At 47.6% G+C, this 18,580-nt stretch overlaps 2 protein-coding genes across 6 annotated transcripts in view; both read right to left on the bottom strand.

Moving 5' to 3' along the window:
* Positions 1-82: 82 nt before the first annotated feature.
* Positions 83-18,348, bottom strand: LOC144376396 (palmitoyltransferase ZDHHC19-like). 3 transcript variants are annotated; one of them, XM_078044022.1, is made up of 8 exons: positions 18,222-18,348; positions 17,455-17,576; positions 16,771-16,907; positions 15,831-16,003; positions 15,299-15,380; positions 11,830-11,915; positions 11,286-11,478; positions 83-205 (listed from the first exon to the last, which is right to left on the bottom strand). In XM_078044022.1, the coding sequence occupies exons 2-8, from the start codon at positions 17,480-17,482 to the stop codon at positions 128-130; spliced, it is 777 nt and encodes a 258-aa protein (XP_077900148.1). In that variant the 5' UTR covers positions 17,483-17,576; positions 18,222-18,348; the 3' UTR covers positions 83-127. The 3 variants fall into 3 exon arrangements, with proteins under 3 accessions (XP_077900148.1, XP_077900149.1, XP_077900150.1); XM_078044024.1 differs by lacking the exon at positions 83-205 and adding an exon at positions 10,308-10,538; XM_078044023.1 differs by lacking the exon at positions 18,222-18,348 and having other exon boundaries at positions 17,455-17,633.
* The window catches only part of LOC144376395 (palmitoyltransferase ZDHHC19-like), a 51,998-nt gene continuing 51,635 nt past the window's right edge, over positions 18,218-18,580 (bottom strand). For 2 of the 3 annotated variants that reach the window (XM_078044019.1, XM_078044020.1), the window contains exon 15: positions 18,230-18,363. The gene's annotated coding sequence lies outside the window, so the exon portion shown is untranslated. Of the gene's footprint in view, positions 18,364-18,580 lie in introns of all 3 variants that reach the window. The other variant, XM_078044017.1, reaches the window with a different exon arrangement.

The following is an 18,580-nucleotide window of genomic DNA, read 5'->3' as shown; positions in this document are numbered from 1 at the left end:
TGCTGTGGATTGAACTCAGGGGCACTTGACCACTGAGTCACATCCCCAGCCCTTTTTTGTATTTTCTTTAGAGACAGGGTCTCACGAGTTGCTTAGCACCTCGCCATTGCTGAGGCTGGCTTTGAACTCACGATCGTCCTGTCTCAGACTCCTGAGTCACTGGGATTACTGGCGTGCACCACTGCGATTGGCTAGAAAAGAGATTCTTATAGAAAAAGAGATAAATAATTGCCAGGAATTAAGGGCTGATTCTTTTTTTTTTCTTTGTTCTATTCTACATGACAGTAGAATGCATTTTGACACAACATACATAAATGGAGTATTACTTCTCATTCACATGGTTCAGGGCTGATTCTTTATCTGAAAATCCAGAAAGAGAAGCATGTCTCCTGGGAGCATGAAAGCAGTCACTCCAGTGTAGCTGAAGTCTGGGAAAGCCCAAGGCTAACTTCATGGAGACCCCATACTTCTGACACAGAAGGCAAAAGATAACCCAGCACAGTGTGATGAGGGCCTAAGAGTAAATGGGAAGTCTCAACTGGTTCTAAGGATGAGTTACTGTCTATGGGGACACATTCCTCACTGAGCTAACAGAAGGAAACTCAGTTCCTTGTATCTAAATAGCATGTTTTAGGTTTCCATTTTGTTGTGAATTCAATGAACAAATATTTGTTCAGCTCCTATGTTAGCTTGGGAACTCCATGAAATACCTATTTTCTGTTCCCCGTTGTCCAGGTTCTTATAGCTGTCTGGCGGCTACATGAGGACTGTGATTGTCACTTTCTCCTTCTTCTGAAACTACACCCTTGTATTTCCTCCTTTACCAGTAACCGCCCCCCCACCCAGCCCATCTCTCTTTTAGTATCAATGTGAATGACATTTGTCTTTCTTCACAGTGCAATATCTAATTCCCCTCTTCCGTTACCACCATATTCTTTTTTAAAATTTTTCTTATTGTGTGAAGGCTTTATTGGAACAATTCTTCCATTGCAGCCTCCCATCTTGGGAGTTGAAGACCCTTCTTTTATCTCCTTTGGGTTAATTATTTCAAACAGGTAACTTAGACCATTAAACTCCCAGGAATTTGAATCTTGGATCAGAAGGGATGCTGGAGGTAGGGCTAATGGCAAATCTAGGGCCAGATTATTCATGAACCTGTGGATTTGTGCCAGCTCCCTGGAACTGCCTTGATTCTGCAATTTGCCACGCACCAGATAACTGCCTTAATTCTATGAACTCCTGATACCCTTCCAGGAATTTCTCTATTTGCTTTGTATAACTAGAGTTGGTCCCTGTTCTATGCAAATCACAGCTGGAACTGATGCAGTAAAGCTTCTATTCATTCAACTGAATATGCAATAAATTTTATTGAACACCTATCCTGCCCCAGTCAGTCTCAGTGTCTGCCAAAGTGATTATCCAAACTGATTTGTGGCAATATGTCCAAGGAAAAGATTGAGATTCAGTTTGTTGATCAGCTTTGTGTCACTGTGACAAAATACTTGAGATATGCAACTAGTAAGGAGAAAAGATTTATATTTGGGTTATAGTTTCAGAGGTTTCATTCCATGATTAGCTGATTCTGTTGCTTTTAGGCCTATAGTGAGGCAGAACATCACTGCGGGAGCATGTGGTAGACCAAAGCTATTGGCCTCGAGGTGCCTAGGAAGCAAAGGAGAGTTTGCTTTTATAACAAAGCCTCTCACTCAAAACCCAGTAAACTCTGAACCATAAATGAACGAATGCATTGATGAAGTCAAAGCCCTCATGATTTAATCAGTTCTCAAAGACCCCCATCTTTGAACACTGCTGCATTGGGGACCAGCTCTTCAACACTTGAGCTTTGGAGGTCATCTAAGAATACCCAGAATTAGCAGAATTAAACCCTAAGCTGATATTTATTTTTTTTAAATGTTTATTTCTTAGTTTTAGGTGGACACAATATCTTCATTTTACATTTATGTGGTGCTAAAGATGGAACCCAGTGCCTTCTGCCTGCTAGGTGAGCGCTCTACCACTGAGCCACAACCCCAGCCCTCTAAGCTGATATTTCTTGAGAAACATCCCCAAATTTCTATGTCAAGCTAGTTACTAGAAATCTTCAACAGCTGCAAATCATCAAAGAGAGACATTGCTCCCCTGCCAGATAACTTAAATTACCCTTTGACAGAGGTTATAACTAGGCAATTTATACCAAATAAGGTGGCAGGAAACCCAGGTTATTGGCCAAGGTATTTCAAGCCAAGTGAGTCTTATAACATCTCCCAATTATTATTATACGTGAGTAATGACAGATTAACTGTAAAGATACTTTGCAAACACAGAGGAGCCTGGCAATTGAAGTTCTAGAAATGGATAGTTTTCTTTGATATTCAGAAGTTGTCAGACTACCTGATTTTTGTTTGAAACTTACTAAGAATTCATTACAAATGGGATATTCCTAATTCCTCAAACTTCCCCAGCTACCGCCTCCAAATCCCACCTAGTTTCTTTCTTTCTTTTTTTTAAAGAACAGGGACCAACTCAGAAGAGAGAGAGAGAGAGAGAGAGAGAGAGAGAGAGAGAGAGAGAGAGAGTTTTTTAATATTTTATAGTTTTTTTCCAGCAGACACAACATCTTTATTTGTATGTGGTGCTGAGGATCGAATCCAGGGCCGGGCATGCCAGGCGAGCGCGTTACCGCTTAAGCCACATCCCCAGCCCGTCTTTCTTTTTTTTTTTTAGTTGTAGATGGACACAATATTTATGTTTATGAATTTATTTTTTATGTGGTGCTGAGGATCAAATCCAGTGCCTCACACGTGTGAGGCAAGCGCTCTACCACTGAGCTACAGCCCCAGGCCCCCACCCAGTTTCTTAAACAAAAATTCTTACTATGGTCTGAATATTTGTATCCCTACTCCCAACCCCTAAATTCATATGTTGAATTTCTAAGCCTCCAAGGTGATGGCATCAGGAAGTGGGACCTATGGGAGATGATGAAGTCATGAGGGCTCTATATTCCTGTATACAGTGCATGCCTATTGCCAGAGATTACTGTCTTTAAAAATGGGATAGTGAACTTCAAAATAAGCCAAGGGGGTTTATCTGCCTCTTTCAGCAAGTGAGGACACAGCAGGAAGTTATTTATGAATCAGGAAAGCTGGTACCATGACCTTACATTTTCCAGTCCCCAGAACTATGAGGAATAAATTTGTTGTTTATTATTTTAGCATCCCAGGCATACTAAGATAGTTCATAAACAAATAAATAGACTCTTTGCTCTGAGAATGATAAAACAGAATCCATGTGGGGAACAAACTCTTATCTAGTTGTGTTTGTTTATACTAAACAAAATAGTAGGGGAGATATAGGTACATTCACAGTTTTAAGTGTAACTTAAAAGTGAAATGGTGGTGGTTGTTTTTTTTTTCCTTGTTTGTTTTGATACCATGGATTGAGCCCAGGGCACTTAATCATTGAGCCACATCCCCAGCCTTTTTATTTTATTTTTCATTTTGAGACAGGGCCTTGCTAAATTGCTGAGGTGGTTTTGAACTTGTTATCTTCTTGTCTCAGCCTACTGAACTGCTGGGATTACTGGTATGCACCATCATACCCAACCCCAGGATTTGTTTGAAATGTGTGTTAAGTCACATAGACAAAGAAAGTACTGTCATGAAGGAAGAAGGGACTTATACCACTGATCCCTACAAACAGAAGGCACTGCAGGCTGTGAATGGGGAGCATACAGGGAAATACCAGATCAGTCAGAAAACAAGGTCAGAGCCTTTATTGTGGTTTCCGAGGGAAGAAGTGGGTGAAGGAGCATAAGTTTTGAATTGTTTGGTTTGGCTAACTCCAACAGGCTGCAGCGTTTAGGAATGTCTCTTGCAATCTGGTACCTGGCCCTGGGGCAATTAGGTAAAGGGAACACTAAGAGCTTGCTAAAAGAAGAGGTTAGGAGTATAGGCCCTGGAGTGGTTGGTATGCATATAAGTGGTGTGCCTCAGGCAGTTTTTCACTGTCTTTAGGAATTGGCTAACCCCAAAGAAGCAGTCCCTTATTTAAAAACTATAACCACAACAACAAAAAGCAGAATAAAAAGGTATGATTAATACATTCACAGACAGCCCTACTTGTTTTGGCACTTTTCATCTTTTTTACTAACTCTTTAAGTGTCCATCTCCCTTTCTAGGTCTGTGAACAATGAGCACAGGGTCATATTTTACTCTTGTCACTGGTGGGTGTTCAGGATATGCCTGCTAAATGAATGAGCCAGTGTGCGTGTTTAGGCAAAATTGAGGGTAAGTACAGTCAGACAAAAGAAAACAAGCAATCAAATAATAAAAACTGTGGTTTTACTTTAATAAGTCAGCTAGGCAAGAGAGTCAGCTTCTGGCCTGCTGCCCACTTTGGCTCTTCAGATACCACTGGGGCCAAAGGAAAGCCTCCCCCCACCCCTTTTGCAGCCTTCCCCCCATACCTGTATACTCTCCAAAACTGCAAGAAAGGGAGTAGGTACGAATGAATAGGGAGACAGCCAGAGCTATCTCCTCAGTATTCCCTCCCCAACCCCCAAACCTGCACTCCTTTCTCAGCCCTTTCCCCATGGGCTTGGTCCTATGAGAATTCTAGCTTGGTCTCTGTGTTTTCTTTAGACAAAAGAGACAAGCTTGGGGACAGGCAAGCAGTGGGAGTCACTGTGTTAAAATCTTGACAGGCTCTTGGCTCATGTCCTTGTAAAATGAGAGAAATACATAAACTCAGGGAAAACCGAGCTTACAATTGTGCAGCTCCACCCTGTCTCCATCTCCAGTCCTGTCCCTGACTATGGCCTGCTGAGGGCCATTGCCAAGTAGGGATGACGCGTCGAAATTTCCTTGCCAGCGTACCCCATGTTAAATGGAAATTTGCTGTGACATTGCATGTGTCTTTGAGAAAGGTGACCCTGCTCAAGGACCAGGGTGGATCCAGGTTTAAGGTGTATACTGCAGGTTTTAGGAAGTATCCTGGTTTAAGATAATTTGGGTTTAAGGTGTTCCGGTTTAAGACAATCTGGGTTTAGGGAAGTTCCAGGTTTAAGGTTATTGCTGCTGAGTATAGGGCGTTCCTGCTGCCTGAGTTTCCATTGAGTTCTCAAGGAAGTGAGAAAGTATTTTGGGACGTGATTTTTCCCCAGAACGTGTTTGTGTAGAGGCCGGTGTGAGTTCGGGAATAAAGAATTGCTGTTTGAATCTACAAAGCTGTGAGTGGCTCGTGATCTTGTGCCCAGCCAAGACTGCGGCAATGGCCCTTCTACAAATGTTGGACCTCCAACTCAAGGAGGGGCTTCTCTCTCAAGACAGGTGGCATTCTCCCTTAAATGTGTATCTACTTTCTAAATAAACCTTTGTCTCTGCCTTTGCCAGACTCATGCTGAAATTCTTTGCTGCCCTGAGTTCCCTCTGGGAACTCTTTGGACCCTTCTTTGGAGAGATCTCTTCTCCATGATAGTCAGTTACTGAATTAGGCATGGTCCTGGCCACCTGCCTCCCATAGATGGCATGCCAATCACTGAACCGGTCACAGGAGAAGATATTTCTCTGAAGAATGGTCTGAAATGTTTCCAGAGAAAGGGGGAACTTGACTCAGGGCCAGCAGAGTTCTTGCAGACATGACAGAAAAGAATATTACCATGCACCAGTCAAAGGCAGAGATAGAGGTTTATTTATGAAGTAGATACATATTCAAGGAAGAATGGGGGCTTATCTTAAGAGAGAGACCCCGTTGGGGTAAAGCAGGCTATCTCCAGAGAGCAACCTGTTGGTATGGGGTGTTTGCAGAGAGAGGATTGCTAGGGGCTGGACTAGAGGTGGAGGCAGAGTAGAGCTACACAATTTCACACCCTCGCTTGCACATTGCCCTCAAAGTTGCAACTGTTGGAGGGAGCTTTTCACATTTCAGTGGTTTATGGTGCTTCTTTTGACACTTAGCATGTCTCCCTGTCTTCCCAAATTACTATCTCAAAATAACCAGTTTTGCAAAAGAGAAAAGGTTTATTTAGGAGGCAGCCAAGCCAGAAGACAGATCAAGTCTCAGATCTCCCTCTCCATAAGGTTTAGGGATATTTATGATAAAGAAGCAGGGAGGTCTAAGGTACGGGGAGAGGTGATTGAGGTAAGGAAAATTGAAGTAATCAGTGGTCTGTACACGTGGAATCAAATTTCATTGCCTTCATAGGACACATGTTCAGAAAGTGTTTTTGGTAGGGGCAAAAGGACAGTGCAAGTAATAAATAATGGGGTCAGATCAGAAAGATGGTGGCTGGTTTGAAAGGAAAAGTAATAAAATGCTAATACCTCTAGAGCACTTCCCCTTTTCCACCTGTTGCCAAGGTTACCAGCCTCCAGGGATTGTTCCTCCCTGCAGGGAGTTGTAGGGACTGTTAATGAATGCCTCCTAGGCTGCTCCCTTCTTGCCAGGACCCCTGGTCAGCTTCCTTCTGGCCCTTGGATCACTCCAACTTTTAGGTCAAGTAAGCAGGTTGTGGGGAAGAGAAGGCATGAGAACAAAGGAATTCTAAAGTGTGTAAAAGGGGCAGGATACCCGCACTTCCTCAGACAACCAGCCCCTCTGCCCCAGGGGTCCTAGCCTTGCCTCACCTTCAGCCACTTGCAGGGCCTTCTTGGGTGGGGCGGTCAGGGCAGAGCAGGGCAGGGCTGAGCCAGAGGCAGCAGGAGCACTATGGGCACAGTGCAGGATTGGAGAAGGGTTTAAACTGGCCTCCTTCTCAGCAACCAGCCCTGTGCTGAACTTCACTGCCAGCTCTAAGTTTGCCTAGAGAGTGGGGCCCTGTGGTCACTGCCCAAGCCCTTCCCCTGCTGGAATGGCCCTAGAAGCAGGAATGGGAGTGGTCCCCTGGGAACCAGAGAAAGCCATCAGGCTGATGCCACCAGGTTATCTTGGGCAAACTCTTCCCTCTGCAGGTCCCAGAGCCCCATCTGTGAAACTGGGGGTGGCAGACAGCTGGATGAAGTAGCCCTGAGTCCCTTCCCTCCCTAAAGACTTAAGAGTCTGTGACCCTCAGTGTGGTATCTATGATTACCTCGAGGACTCCAAGTCTGAGCAAAGGGAAGACAGATTCTCCTGTGGCACATTAGTTGGCGGCAGAGCTGGGTGACTAGGTTGAGTCTCATCCTATATGCCCTGACTTTCCAAGAGGCCCACGAGGAAAGGTCTGGAGATGCTAGGCTCTCCATCCCAGGTTCTGAGAAACTGATGTGACTCCATTTTTGAGCTTCTACCTCAAGACCTGTCCAGAGGGAGGGGGCATGACTCTTGTCCTTGGAAAAACCCACAGAAGGCTCTTAGGCACATACCCACCCTGCTGAGTTGTTTAACAGAAGGGATCTGCGGTGCTAGGTGCCCCTGACTCAGTTACACTAGGTAAGGACCCATAGCAACCCCCTAGCAACCACCAATCAGCATGAGACAGGAAAAATACCTGAAATGTTAGGTGACCTCCCAGTAGTTTTGGTGATTGATAACATGATTAGACAACCCTGCAGTTTGGCATATACACCCTTGCAACCCTTCCGGGCCTAAACCAATCAGTTCAAATGTATCCACCATTTGAACTCACCAACTACCCTTACCCAACTGTTCCCGCCAGTACATGTGCTAATCAATGTTAAGAATTGTTGTTTGATTTTCCCGTGGTATAAAATGATTTGCTGTGTGATGTTGTGATGCATAGAGTATCCCCCCAAAACCTATAAATCCTCACTGAACTAAGGGTTGGGACTCACTACTCAGGACCGCTGCGTTGGAAATGGTTGAGAGTCCAGGCTCGAGCCTGCAATAAAGACTCTTGTGTAACTGCATTGGATTCGGCTCCTGGAGGTCTACTGGGGTCCCACAAATCTGGCATTACAGTTCTAGGAGCTTGTGGGCACCTGGTAGCCCTGCAGGCATGGGGGCCATTTCTTGGCTCTGGCCCAGGGATGGCAGAGTTTCCTGGGTATGTGGACAGTGGGCCCCGTAACTGGGCCCCTATAGCACCCCTTGCCTTATCCATGGGCCAAGGATTGGGTGGGGAATATCTGAGAATCAAGGGCACATTTAGCAGAAATGAGAAGGGGGCAAAAATGGAAGGGGGTGCAGCCCAGTTGGGGCCTCTCAACTTGGCAAGGAGTCACAAGACTGGCGCAAGGCTTAGGGTAGAGGGTATGGTGGAGGACGTCAAAGGAAGAAATGTTCTATGTCCCACTTAATGCTCAAGAAGCAGTGAGTGTGATCCAAGGGCCTTTCTTAAGGAAATCCTAGGAATCCTAGGCTGGGGACAGGGGGCAGACACACCTAAAATCTTCATCCCAGAGCAGGAAGTCTTTGCCTTTGGAAAGGCCATGCCCTCTTTTGAGAATCTGAGGGAAATTACATCCTTCCTCAGTGGGGAAACTGAGGACCAGATTGTCAAGGAGATGTCTCACATCTAGCTTAGGATTTGGAAGGCCCTTGCCTGAGACTGAGTGAGGCCCTGTATACCTGAAGGCAGGGAGCCAATAAGTGCAGACCTGAACCAGGCAGGATGGCAGGGGGATAGGCAGGATGGCAGGGGGACAGCCAGTGGGACTGGCAGGAGGCAGCATGAACTCCCCAGAGACTGGGGCCTGGCCTTCTTGGCCTCCCCCTCCCCCCTGGAGCTGGACTCCCTCCAGCACTCCCCCACCCAGGTAGTTCTATGATGCACATCCAGGCCTTGGCCCAGGCTCCTGGACCGCCTCTCTCCTCCCTCACCCAGATCCAGTTTAGCGGGAGGGCTCTCCTTGGGGAATGAGCTTGGGAGCCTCTGGCTTCCCCACTCGGCCTTTCCCCCTGTTGGTCAGCAGGGTTGAGCCATCCCTCCTGCACACACAGGTTCACAGGCACTAAAACCTGGGCACAGGGACTCAAAAAGACTCCTCCCCTCCTTCTCTGCCATGTGCCCATGAACTTGGGCTTCCCAGACAGAGGAAGTGAGCAGGAATAAGATTTGAGAAAAGCCTTAAGCCCCAAAGGGACTTGAGCCCATGGAGATAGATACTGGAACAGGGAGAGAGGATGAGAAGAGTTGGAGTTCCAGCCAGGACAGGCAGGTGGGGCTGAGCCTGGGCTTCCCAGGACAGTTTGGGGAGGAAAGGAAGAGGGAAGAGCAATCTTGTGGTGGGACTCTGTGGTCTGGAGAGTTGGAGACACATCCTGCATCGTAGGTCACCCACCTCCTAAAGTTGGTCAGAAAGGATAAGGGGCTAGGCGAACAAACCCCCGAGGATGAGCTCATACCAACACATGTGCATACTCTCTCTCTCTCTCACACACACACACACACACCCTAGGGGACATGTATCTGACCCCTTGGTTGACATCTTTTTGCCTCCACCTTTATCACACAAGATGGTTTCACCCTGATACAAGTATGGAAAGAAGCAGTATGGTTTGTCTGTCCTGATGCTTCATGTGGCAAGATGATATGGGGTCCTTGATACAAATTCAGAGAGCCCCACAACCACTAATAGTACTCTGGAAATTCTGAGATGGTCAGTTGCCCAACTAGTGGAGAAAATAACCATGGATCATTCCAGCTGCATTCATTGCTTGCCTGCTGTGCACTAGATGAAACTCCTCACCTCCTCCTCCAACAACCTACTATGAAGGTGATATTACTCCCAGTCCCAAGATCACACTCTGGAGACTAACAGACCTACCGTTTGATATGCCCCCTGCCCCACACTCTGGGGCCTGCAGACTCAAAAGACCTGAGTCTACCCCAGGGATAGGACCAGAACCAGCATCTGATGCACCCCAGGAGGAAGGGACCAGGGTGGGACACAGTTGCAGGAGAGATGCAGGATGAATACCCCCACCCTCCCACATCTGGGGAGGAGGCAGCCAGGAGGGGGCTCCAGACTGCCTCAGGCTGGCTCACCTCCCACAAGAGGGCTGGGCCAGACTTGGTTTTCAAATTCCTGGGCAGCGGGCACCCCCTGCAGTCAGACAGGGATGCTGCAGGGCAGGGCTTGTTCATCCCCAGTGCTAGCTGGGGGTTTTCTCTCCTCTCATCTTCAGCCCTTGCCAGGAAGCCAGCCAGGTCAGTCACTGTGAGTATTACTGTTGCCACATTTTAAGGATGAGAGAAATGCTAAGTGTCTTGCTCAAGGTCAATGAGCTAGACAATGTTGGTTCCCGAGCTTGGGTCTCCAGAGAGCAAGGATCTTCCCTTCTAAGAAGGCTTTGTTCCAGCCCCTCAGAGCCTCCCTACACCCCCAGGAAACACCGCTTCTCTAAGCCTAGAACAGACAGAGCAGCCATAGGAAGAAGTAAAAACTATTTACAAATGTACAACAGGAATGGAAGTCTTAGCACTCCCAATAGGGGAGTGATTGAGGGCTCAGCTACCAGAGGCCTCCACATGGAGGCTCAGAAGATGAAGTTCAGATGTCTTAGTATCCAGCAGTGTGAATGGGTGAGTGAGAGGCTCATGGATGGGAGGCCAAGCCTTCTCTGTGGGCTTCTTGCTGCGGCATCGGGCTGATGGAAATCTAAACACATAAGTCAATACATGGGGTTCTTTCTAGCCTCTATCCTGCAGTTCACAGTCATGGCTCTGGGCCCCAGGAGGCAGGACAAAGGAGAGGGCTGGTATCCCAAGTACTGCAAGGGCCCTTGGGGGGCACCATGGTTTATCTACCCTACTGCACTCCTAATGCTCCACTTCATATATTTCACATGGGATTTCAAGTACAAATTTCCATTAAAAAAAAAAAAAAAGAGCCAGGCACAATGGCACATGACTACAATTCTAGTGGCTTGGGAGGCTGAGGCAGGAGGATCACAAGTTCAAAGCCAGCCTCAGCAAAAATGAGGCACTAAGCAACTTAGTGAGAACCTGTCTCTAAATAAAATACAAAATAGGGCTGGGGATGTGGCTCAGGGGTCGAGTGCCCTGAGTTCAATTCCCTGTCCCCCTCTCCCCCAACAAAGAATCTCCTTTAAAACATAAATTACTAGTCTCAGTCCTCATTAATAACTGAGGAAACTGAGGCCTAGAAAGGTAAGGGACTGGCCAAGGCCAACTAGCAAATTAGTGGTGCAGTCTTTTCTCTTTGTCTATTCAGCAACACCTGGGAGTGCTCTGAAACCTGGACCCCGCACACTCCAGGTCCATAATTCCATTCCTTAAGCTCCATGTGCTTCAGCGTCAGGGCCAGCCTGACCTCAGGGGCCTCCCCCAACACATGTTCGACCCACAGACATCCCTCTCCCAATGTATACCCACTATTCCTCACCTCCTGTAAAGCTGCAGCCTTGCCACTCCCTGGGGGGCCCTGCCCATGTGTTGGAGATGTGGGCCCAGGGAACTCTGTGGGATGGTGTTGATGGGAATGTTGTGGCGAGAACTGTGTGTGCACTGGGTTCCCTTGTTCAGGGTCCCACTCCGTGCCTTCCTTCCGCTGCATCCAAATAGCTGCAGACATGTACCTGGGGTGCGACAGATCAAATGCAGGGAGTCACTACCCACCTTGGCCTGGTCCCCCTGACCACCCTCACCCTCAGCTTGGAAAGCACAGAGCCCAGGGTTCCCAGCCAGGAGTCTTATCCCGGCTGCAGTTCCCCTTTACCCATTTCTTAGGGCAAGAACCTAGAAGGGCAATGAATAGGGATGTTCCCAGAGGCTCCCAAAGTGCCCTGGAGAAAACCCCAAAGGAAAGGACAATGGGTGACAGGGCCTGGGAGCTGGGGTCAGGGACCAGAGAAGAAGACCCAGCTTTATCCCACCCCACTCCCACCAGCCCCAGGTCTACCACTTGAGCCTCCAGTTTACCAACTCACTTGGGTCCCACTGGCATACAAATGGTCAAGTACCAGTTGTTGGCACAGCCCAGGTCGAAGGGGTTGTTTTTCCGGAGTGATCTGCCCTGAGGGAGATGGGGATGGGAAGAGGAGCTCAGAACCAGCAGGACTGGTCAAGGCCATCTCCCAGTGACCCTTCCTAAGTTAGTCAGCTAAGCCAGGGCTCAACCCAGGCCTGGAGCAAGATTCTAAGAGCAGGGGAGCCCAAGAGTGACCCAGGGACTCCTGCCTTCCTAGGCTCCTAGGAAGAGTGACCTCCCTTGACCCACTTGTGAACAGCTGTCCCCAGACAGTGCTGACACTGCACCCCCTTCTCCTGCCTTCTCAGGGCTCCTCATCATCTTGTGCCTCCCTGTGCAAGATCCTTGTTCTGTCTCCATTGGCTACACCTGTCCTCTTACCTCATCCTTCCATATACCCCCCCCCACTTTTTAAAAAAATATTTTTTAGTTGTTGTTAGACCTTATTATTTTTTTAATTTGTATGGGGTACTGAGGATCGAATTCAGTGCCTCACACATGCTAGGCAAGTTCTTTGCCACTGAGCTACAACCCCATCCCCTTTCAGATACCTTTTAAACTCTTCCTTGTGCTGCTCAATTGCTCCAAGGACAATGTCACCACCCCACTCCCACTTCATTTCCCCACCTCTCATTTTTTTTCTAAAATTATGCCTTAATTGAATTTCACTATTTGGTAGGACAGGGGCAGTGGGGAGGCCCAATCATAGTTTCCTAGTCAAAAATCACATGGTCCAGGAAAATCTGGGCTGAAGGCCTTCAGTACACAAAACAGTAAAGGTCAAGCTCAAAGTAAAGGCAGACCACAGGGATGATGAATAAGGGCCAAGCACAGAGTCTCAGCTGGGAGGGGGACCAGATATGGCAGTGGTGGGCTGGTGACTAAAAGGATGGGAGGTGATGAGCAGAGAGGCTCCTTTGTCTGTTCACTGTCTCGGGGTCTGCAGTGCCCCCTCCCCCACTGATGCTGCCCACCAGTCTTCCTGAAAGAGCCATTAGTCAAGTGATTGCCATACTAAAGGAATCCCATGACAGAGATGTCCACTCCTATCATTCATTCCTATTCAACACTAAAAAGAAAAAGCAATAAAGATACACAGATTGGAAAGAAGGTAATGAAACTGTTCTTCACAAATGACAATTTTCTATGTAGAATGTACAACAGCCACAAAATACTGGGGGAGAACTCAGTGGTTGAGCATCCCTAGTCCTAGAAAAACAACACTAAGGACTCCTGCTTTTGGGAAGATGCTATGAAGAAAATGGAATGACAAGTCACAGATTGCAAGAAGAGATTTGCAAAACCTAGATCTGAATCTGATGTAGAAAACTCTTAAAACTCAATAAGAAAACAACCCGTTTTTTCAAATGGGCAAAAGACTGGAGTAAACGCTTTTTGGGGAGTGGGTACCACGGATTGAATATAGGGACACTCAACCACTGAGCCACATCTTCAGTCCAATTTTTTTGTATTTTATTAGAGACAGGGTCTCACTGAGTTGCTTAGTGTCTCGCTTTGCTGAGGCTGGCTTTGAACTCGGAATCCTCCTGTCTCAGCCTCCCAAGCTGCTAGGATTACAGGTGTGTGCCACTGTGCCCTGCCAGGAGTAAACACTTTACCAAAGACCTACTGATGGCCAAACAGACATGAAAATAGGCTCAACATCATTACTCATTAAGAAAACACAACCTGGAACCTTAATGAAATACTACAACTCATTTAATAAGACAGGTTATGATTAAAAGACAAAACAAAATAACAAAGGACAGTTTGAGGGGCTGGGGTTGTGGCTCAGTGGTAGAATGCTTGCCTAGTGTGTGTGAGGCACTGAATTCAATTCTTAGCACTGCATATAAATAAATAAAAGGTCAACTGATACCTAAAATATATTTGAAAAAAAAAGTGTGAAATGTTGGTGAGAATGTGAAGCAACTAGAATTCCCAAACATTGCTGGTAGAATTTAGAAACCTTACAGTTGTTTTAGAAGACAAACTTGGCAATTTGCTACAAAGTTCCACACATTTACCTTATGACTCAGCAATGCCACCCCTAAGAATTTATTCAACAAAAATGAAAACTTATGTTCACATGCCTGTGCACCAATGTTTGGGGCAGCTTTATTTATAACTACCCCAAACTAGCTGGGTGGCCCACACCTGTAATCCCAGAGGCTTGGGAGCCTGAAGCAAGAGGATGGCAAGTTCAAAGTCAGCCTCAGCAACTTAGTGATGTGCTAAGCAACTTAGTGAGACCCTGTCTCAAAATTTAAAAAAAATAATAAATTTTTAAAGCATAATGGAAGGGGTGCTAGGAATGTGGCTCAGTGATTAAATACCCCAGGGGTTCAATTTCTAGTTTGAAAAAAACAAAACAAAATACTGGCAAAAACTAGATATAATGTAAAAAATCCTTCATTTGGTGAATGTATAACAATCTGTAGGGCATTCATATGCTACTACACAGCAATAAAAGGAAATAAAATACTGATATGAGCGACAACATGGATGAATCTCAAATACATTGTGCTAAATAAATAAAGCCAGAGGAAAAAAGGCAATGACTCCATTTACATGTGATCCTGGAAAAAAAGAAAAACCAGAAGGACATAGGGAGAGAGACTGACAACAACAGGTGAATGAAAGGATATTCTGGAGTAAAGAAACTGCCTAAACTTGATCATGCTGGAGAATGCAGGACAGTATCCATTTGTCAAAATCCCTTATCCTAGACTAAAAGGGTGAATTTTGCAGTTTTAATTTATTCCTCAATAAATGAGTTTTTTTTTTTTTTTTAAATCCCACCATGGCTCCCAGGTTTCCACTTCGTCAAAACTAAATTTCAAGCTCAACTTTTAGGGGCTTTTTAATCTTGACTCCCACGGGGTCAACTTCATTGCCCATGCCACCTTGGGTTTGATTTAGAATTGTTCCCTCCTCATTTCCTTAACATCCTACTTTCGGGTTTCTGTGCCTTTTTGCAAAGGTGTGCCTCTCACAGACAACACACTCCTGTCTTCCACCTTTGCAAAATCACACCTAGGACAGGAAGAGTGGCACGTCCTCCTCTACAATGCTGGCCTCACCAAACTCAGTTTCTTCCAGGCTGCTACACCACTCAGGACCAACCCCCGTCTCAAGCATTTTCCTAGGTGTCTGCTGGTGTTATTCTGATCACAGGGTTCTTATCAACACAAGCGCAGGAGGTACCCATCCCTCAAATAACAGGCTCTCCATGCAATGCACCCAGGAGGGAGAATGACCACTGAGCTCCAGGGAGAGGAAAGATCTGAGCTGTATCTTAAGAGGTGGGTCTGGAAGGAATCATGAGGCACTATCAGGACCAAGGGCAGTGAAGATCAGTAGAAAGTTCTGGAGTCCCAAAGATGCAAGATGCCTCCGCACCGTCTGGTATTGCAGTACTTGCTTACCTTGCTCACCGACACAGCCTGGACCACCAGGAGCATAATGACAGGCAGCAGGAGTACCAAGGCCGGTACAGCTACTGCGATGCTGTGAGCACACAAGCTAAGAAGAACAGCCAAACTGTTCTCTCCTGGCCCCGCCCAACGACTGACACGCCCCCACTAGCCTCGCCCCGGCTGCCCCCACCCACCCACTTTTTCCTCCCTGGCCTGGACAGTTAATCCAGCACACCCAAGAGAAACCTCACCCCACCATGCTGTCCTCCCACTTGTCCCTTTTCAACCTTCATTACCCCACTTCTTGGCCTCCCTAGATTCTTAACTCCATAGTCCATCCTACCCGGCCCATCTCCCTGACCCCACTCGCCTTCAGCCTGACTTCACAGGTCCTCCCAAGTGGCTTCTCCCTTTAGCCTTGCCCACACATCAGCCCTGCCCTCAGTTAACCCCACCTCTTGGCTGTCCTGCCCCTTGGCTGTCCGTCCCTCCGCACAACCCATTCTCTTCCCAGTATGGGCCCTTGGGACTGTGTGGATACGCCATGGCTGAGTCCAGCGACAAGGGCATGTGTCTTGTACGAATGAGGAAAAGCACACAGGAAGCCAGAAGAACAACCAGATAAAGACTCAGGGTCACCAGCAGCAGCACGAATACGCGGAAATTTCTTTGGCCTATACAATTGTTTACCCACAGGCAGTGGTGGTCAAAGTCCTAGGGGAGAGAAGGCAGACCTTGAGGGTCTATTTGGCTTAGCCCAACACCCCCAAATCTTGAGCCCCCCCCCAACCCAGCCCCTGGACCTCCTGCTCTTGGCCCTACTCGTGAGCTGCCGTCTCCAGGGTGAAACCAGCATGTCCTTGGATAGAGCACAGTTAGGATGCCATGGCTCATCAGGTCATTTGTCATGAGTGAGGTCTTTAGAGACAAGACCTGCCTGGTGTCACTTTGAGCAGGATACAGAAAAACTCTGAAGCTGTACTTTTTCAGATACTGGGTAAGGATGAGAAGAATTCCTTGCCCAGCCAGCCTTCTGTACTTGGAAACCAGTACAGGACGAATATGTGCACATGAGAGAAGAGCACTCAGAACCCAGGAAACCCTCAATTGGACACCCAGAGGTGGACAGGCAAAGATCCCCAGAACAGGGCAGCAGCTGGCCTAAAGTAATGGGTATCTAGTATCAGCAAGCTAGGGGTTGGGACAGTCACTGCCCTTCCTCCCCTTGACTCCACCAGGCTTAGCACAGATGGTGCTCTTTGCATGTCAGCACCTGTGCAAGCAAGGCCAGCCTTTCAGGACAGGTGCAGAACTGGAGGCAATAACATATATAAGTGACCAAGAGTGGCTAAGAGCCACTTGTAGCAGTGTGGGAAGATGGTCTCATACCCAACCCTGGACCACATATGATGTGAGGTTTCTGGTCCTGGCCAGGTGCCCTGGGATGGGTTGGTGAGTAGACAGGAAGGAGGAGTACTTACCTCCACACAGATATTACAGAAGGGACAGTGGTGGGTCCGGGGTGGACGATGGAAAGAACACTTCGAGCACCACTGCAGGCGGAAGGCCTTGTTGTTCACTCGTGCTATGTATTGAATGTTGGGGTCCTCTAAGGAGCCTGGCAGGGGAAGAGATTTGGGCAGTGGCAGGAGGCCCTTCCACCACTCTACTGCTTGGGGCAGCCCCATAGCATCATTGGGCAACAAGAAGGGTGGGGAGGAGGTGGGCAGGGGAACCCCGGTCCCTGTTGAGCAAGCTGACGACTCAGATGGGCGGGCAGTCAAAGAGAAAGGGCTGTCCAGCCACAGGAGCTCTATACAGAGCTCTCCCCTTTGGAATAGTGATCAGTGCTTGAAGTCGTGTGTAAAATGAGGAGGAGGAGGAGTGAACTGCGTGGTTTGGAAGAGCCTGCTGGCCTCTCTTGCCAGCCTGCCCAGTCCTCCCTTCTAAAGCAGCTGGAAAACCTCCAGGATTCTGTTTTTTCACACTTCGGTGGCTTGGGAAATGAAGTGCCAGGGCCCAAGTAATAATGACATGGAGGGAAGGGATCCTGAGGCCATGGGGGCGGGGGGTGGGGTTGAGGGGGGGTTAGCACTTTTGAAATCAGCCCCATAGGCATCAGCCCTTGGGGTACCACCTCTTTTTCCAGGGGTCTGAGGCCTTACCTCTGTGTAAAATGCCTGGGTCTGACATGTTGAGGAAAATGAGGCTGCAGAAGGACACTAGAAAGAGTAGGCCCGAAACCACAGCAAATTCCCACTGCCCGTTCTGAGCCAACCACCGGCATCTGAAACCAGAACCAGACTCAGTCCTAGTCTGGGGAAACCCAGAGCTCCCCACGAGGCCTAGTTCACCTGAGGTAGGACTCACTCGCCTTAAGGACAGATCTAAATATCCAGGTTAGAGACAGACCATGGAGACTCCATCAAATGTCACCAGCATTACCAGTCTCTCACAGTTCCCTAAATGCGTCAGGCACTCAAAACCTCTGTGCTTGCACATTGGGTTTCCTCTAACTCTATATCATTCTTCCCCTGCTGACCCTCTCTCTCCACTTCCCTCCCTGCCTCTGTACTGTCGTTGTCTATTTTCCCTTCTGTGTCTAAGACACTGACACCTTCCATGGGAGACTCACGGAAAGGCGAAAAAGATGCCACTTATTGTAGTAAGAAGCATTGCATTAAAAGCTGGAAACAGGCTTGGTTTCAGCCATGAGGATTCGATCGGAGGTACATTTGGGGGCATGATACTCTGTGAAGGGACCATGGCTAGACCACCTAGTCTCACAGACTGAAGCCACCAACAAACTCTTCTGGGTTGGCACCCAGAATGCCATGACAACAGAAGTGACATCACAGAGGTTCTGGAATGGGGGCTCTGGCTGCTTCCAGTGACTTCTGAGATCAACCTTCCCCCACCCTCACATACGCACATGTTGTAGACTGGGACATCTTGCTCTTATGATGGTAGCTTTGTTGGAGCTTGTGATGATGTGATGTGGTTTGTCCCCAAAGGTTCAAAGGCTGGAGGGTTGGTCCTCAGTGATGAGGTGGTAGAACCTGAAATAGGTGGGCCTAGTGGGAGGTAACTCAGTCACTCTGCAAGATGCCCTCTCAAGGGACTAATGGACTTCTCATGGGCCCCCATTTGCTCCTGTGAGAGGGGGTTGTTATAAAAAAAGCCAGATTGGTCCCTCCCTGTTTTGTGGCCATGCAATCTGTACTCCTGTAAGGGTCCAGCGAAACGTCGGAGTAAGAGACCACAAGAGACTGTCTTATGCAACAGCAGAAG

The sequence above is a fragment of the Ictidomys tridecemlineatus genome, chromosome 3, assembly GCF_052094955.1.
Source record: "Ictidomys tridecemlineatus isolate mIctTri1 chromosome 3, mIctTri1.hap1, whole genome shotgun sequence".
NCBI classification, from domain to species: Eukaryota; Metazoa; Chordata; class Mammalia; order Rodentia; family Sciuridae; genus Ictidomys; species Ictidomys tridecemlineatus.
Note: the sequence above shows the minus strand (reverse complement) of the source record. Positions and strands in the feature narration are given on the sequence as shown.

Excerpts from the sequence above, each read along its gene's own strand:
- LOC144376396 (XM_078044022.1), bottom strand. The coding sequence starts at position 17,482 with ATGTCAGACCCAGGCATTTTACACAGAG. Across the intron at positions 15,381-15,830 it reads TCGCTGGACTCAGCCATGGC|CATCGCAGTAGCTGTACCGG; the intron begins GTATCCACACAG and ends GTGTGCTCACAG. Across the intron at positions 11,916-15,298 it reads AGGCTGTGTCGGTGAGCAAG|GGCAGATCACTCCGGAAAAA; the intron begins GTAAGCAAGTAC and ends CATCTCCCTCAG.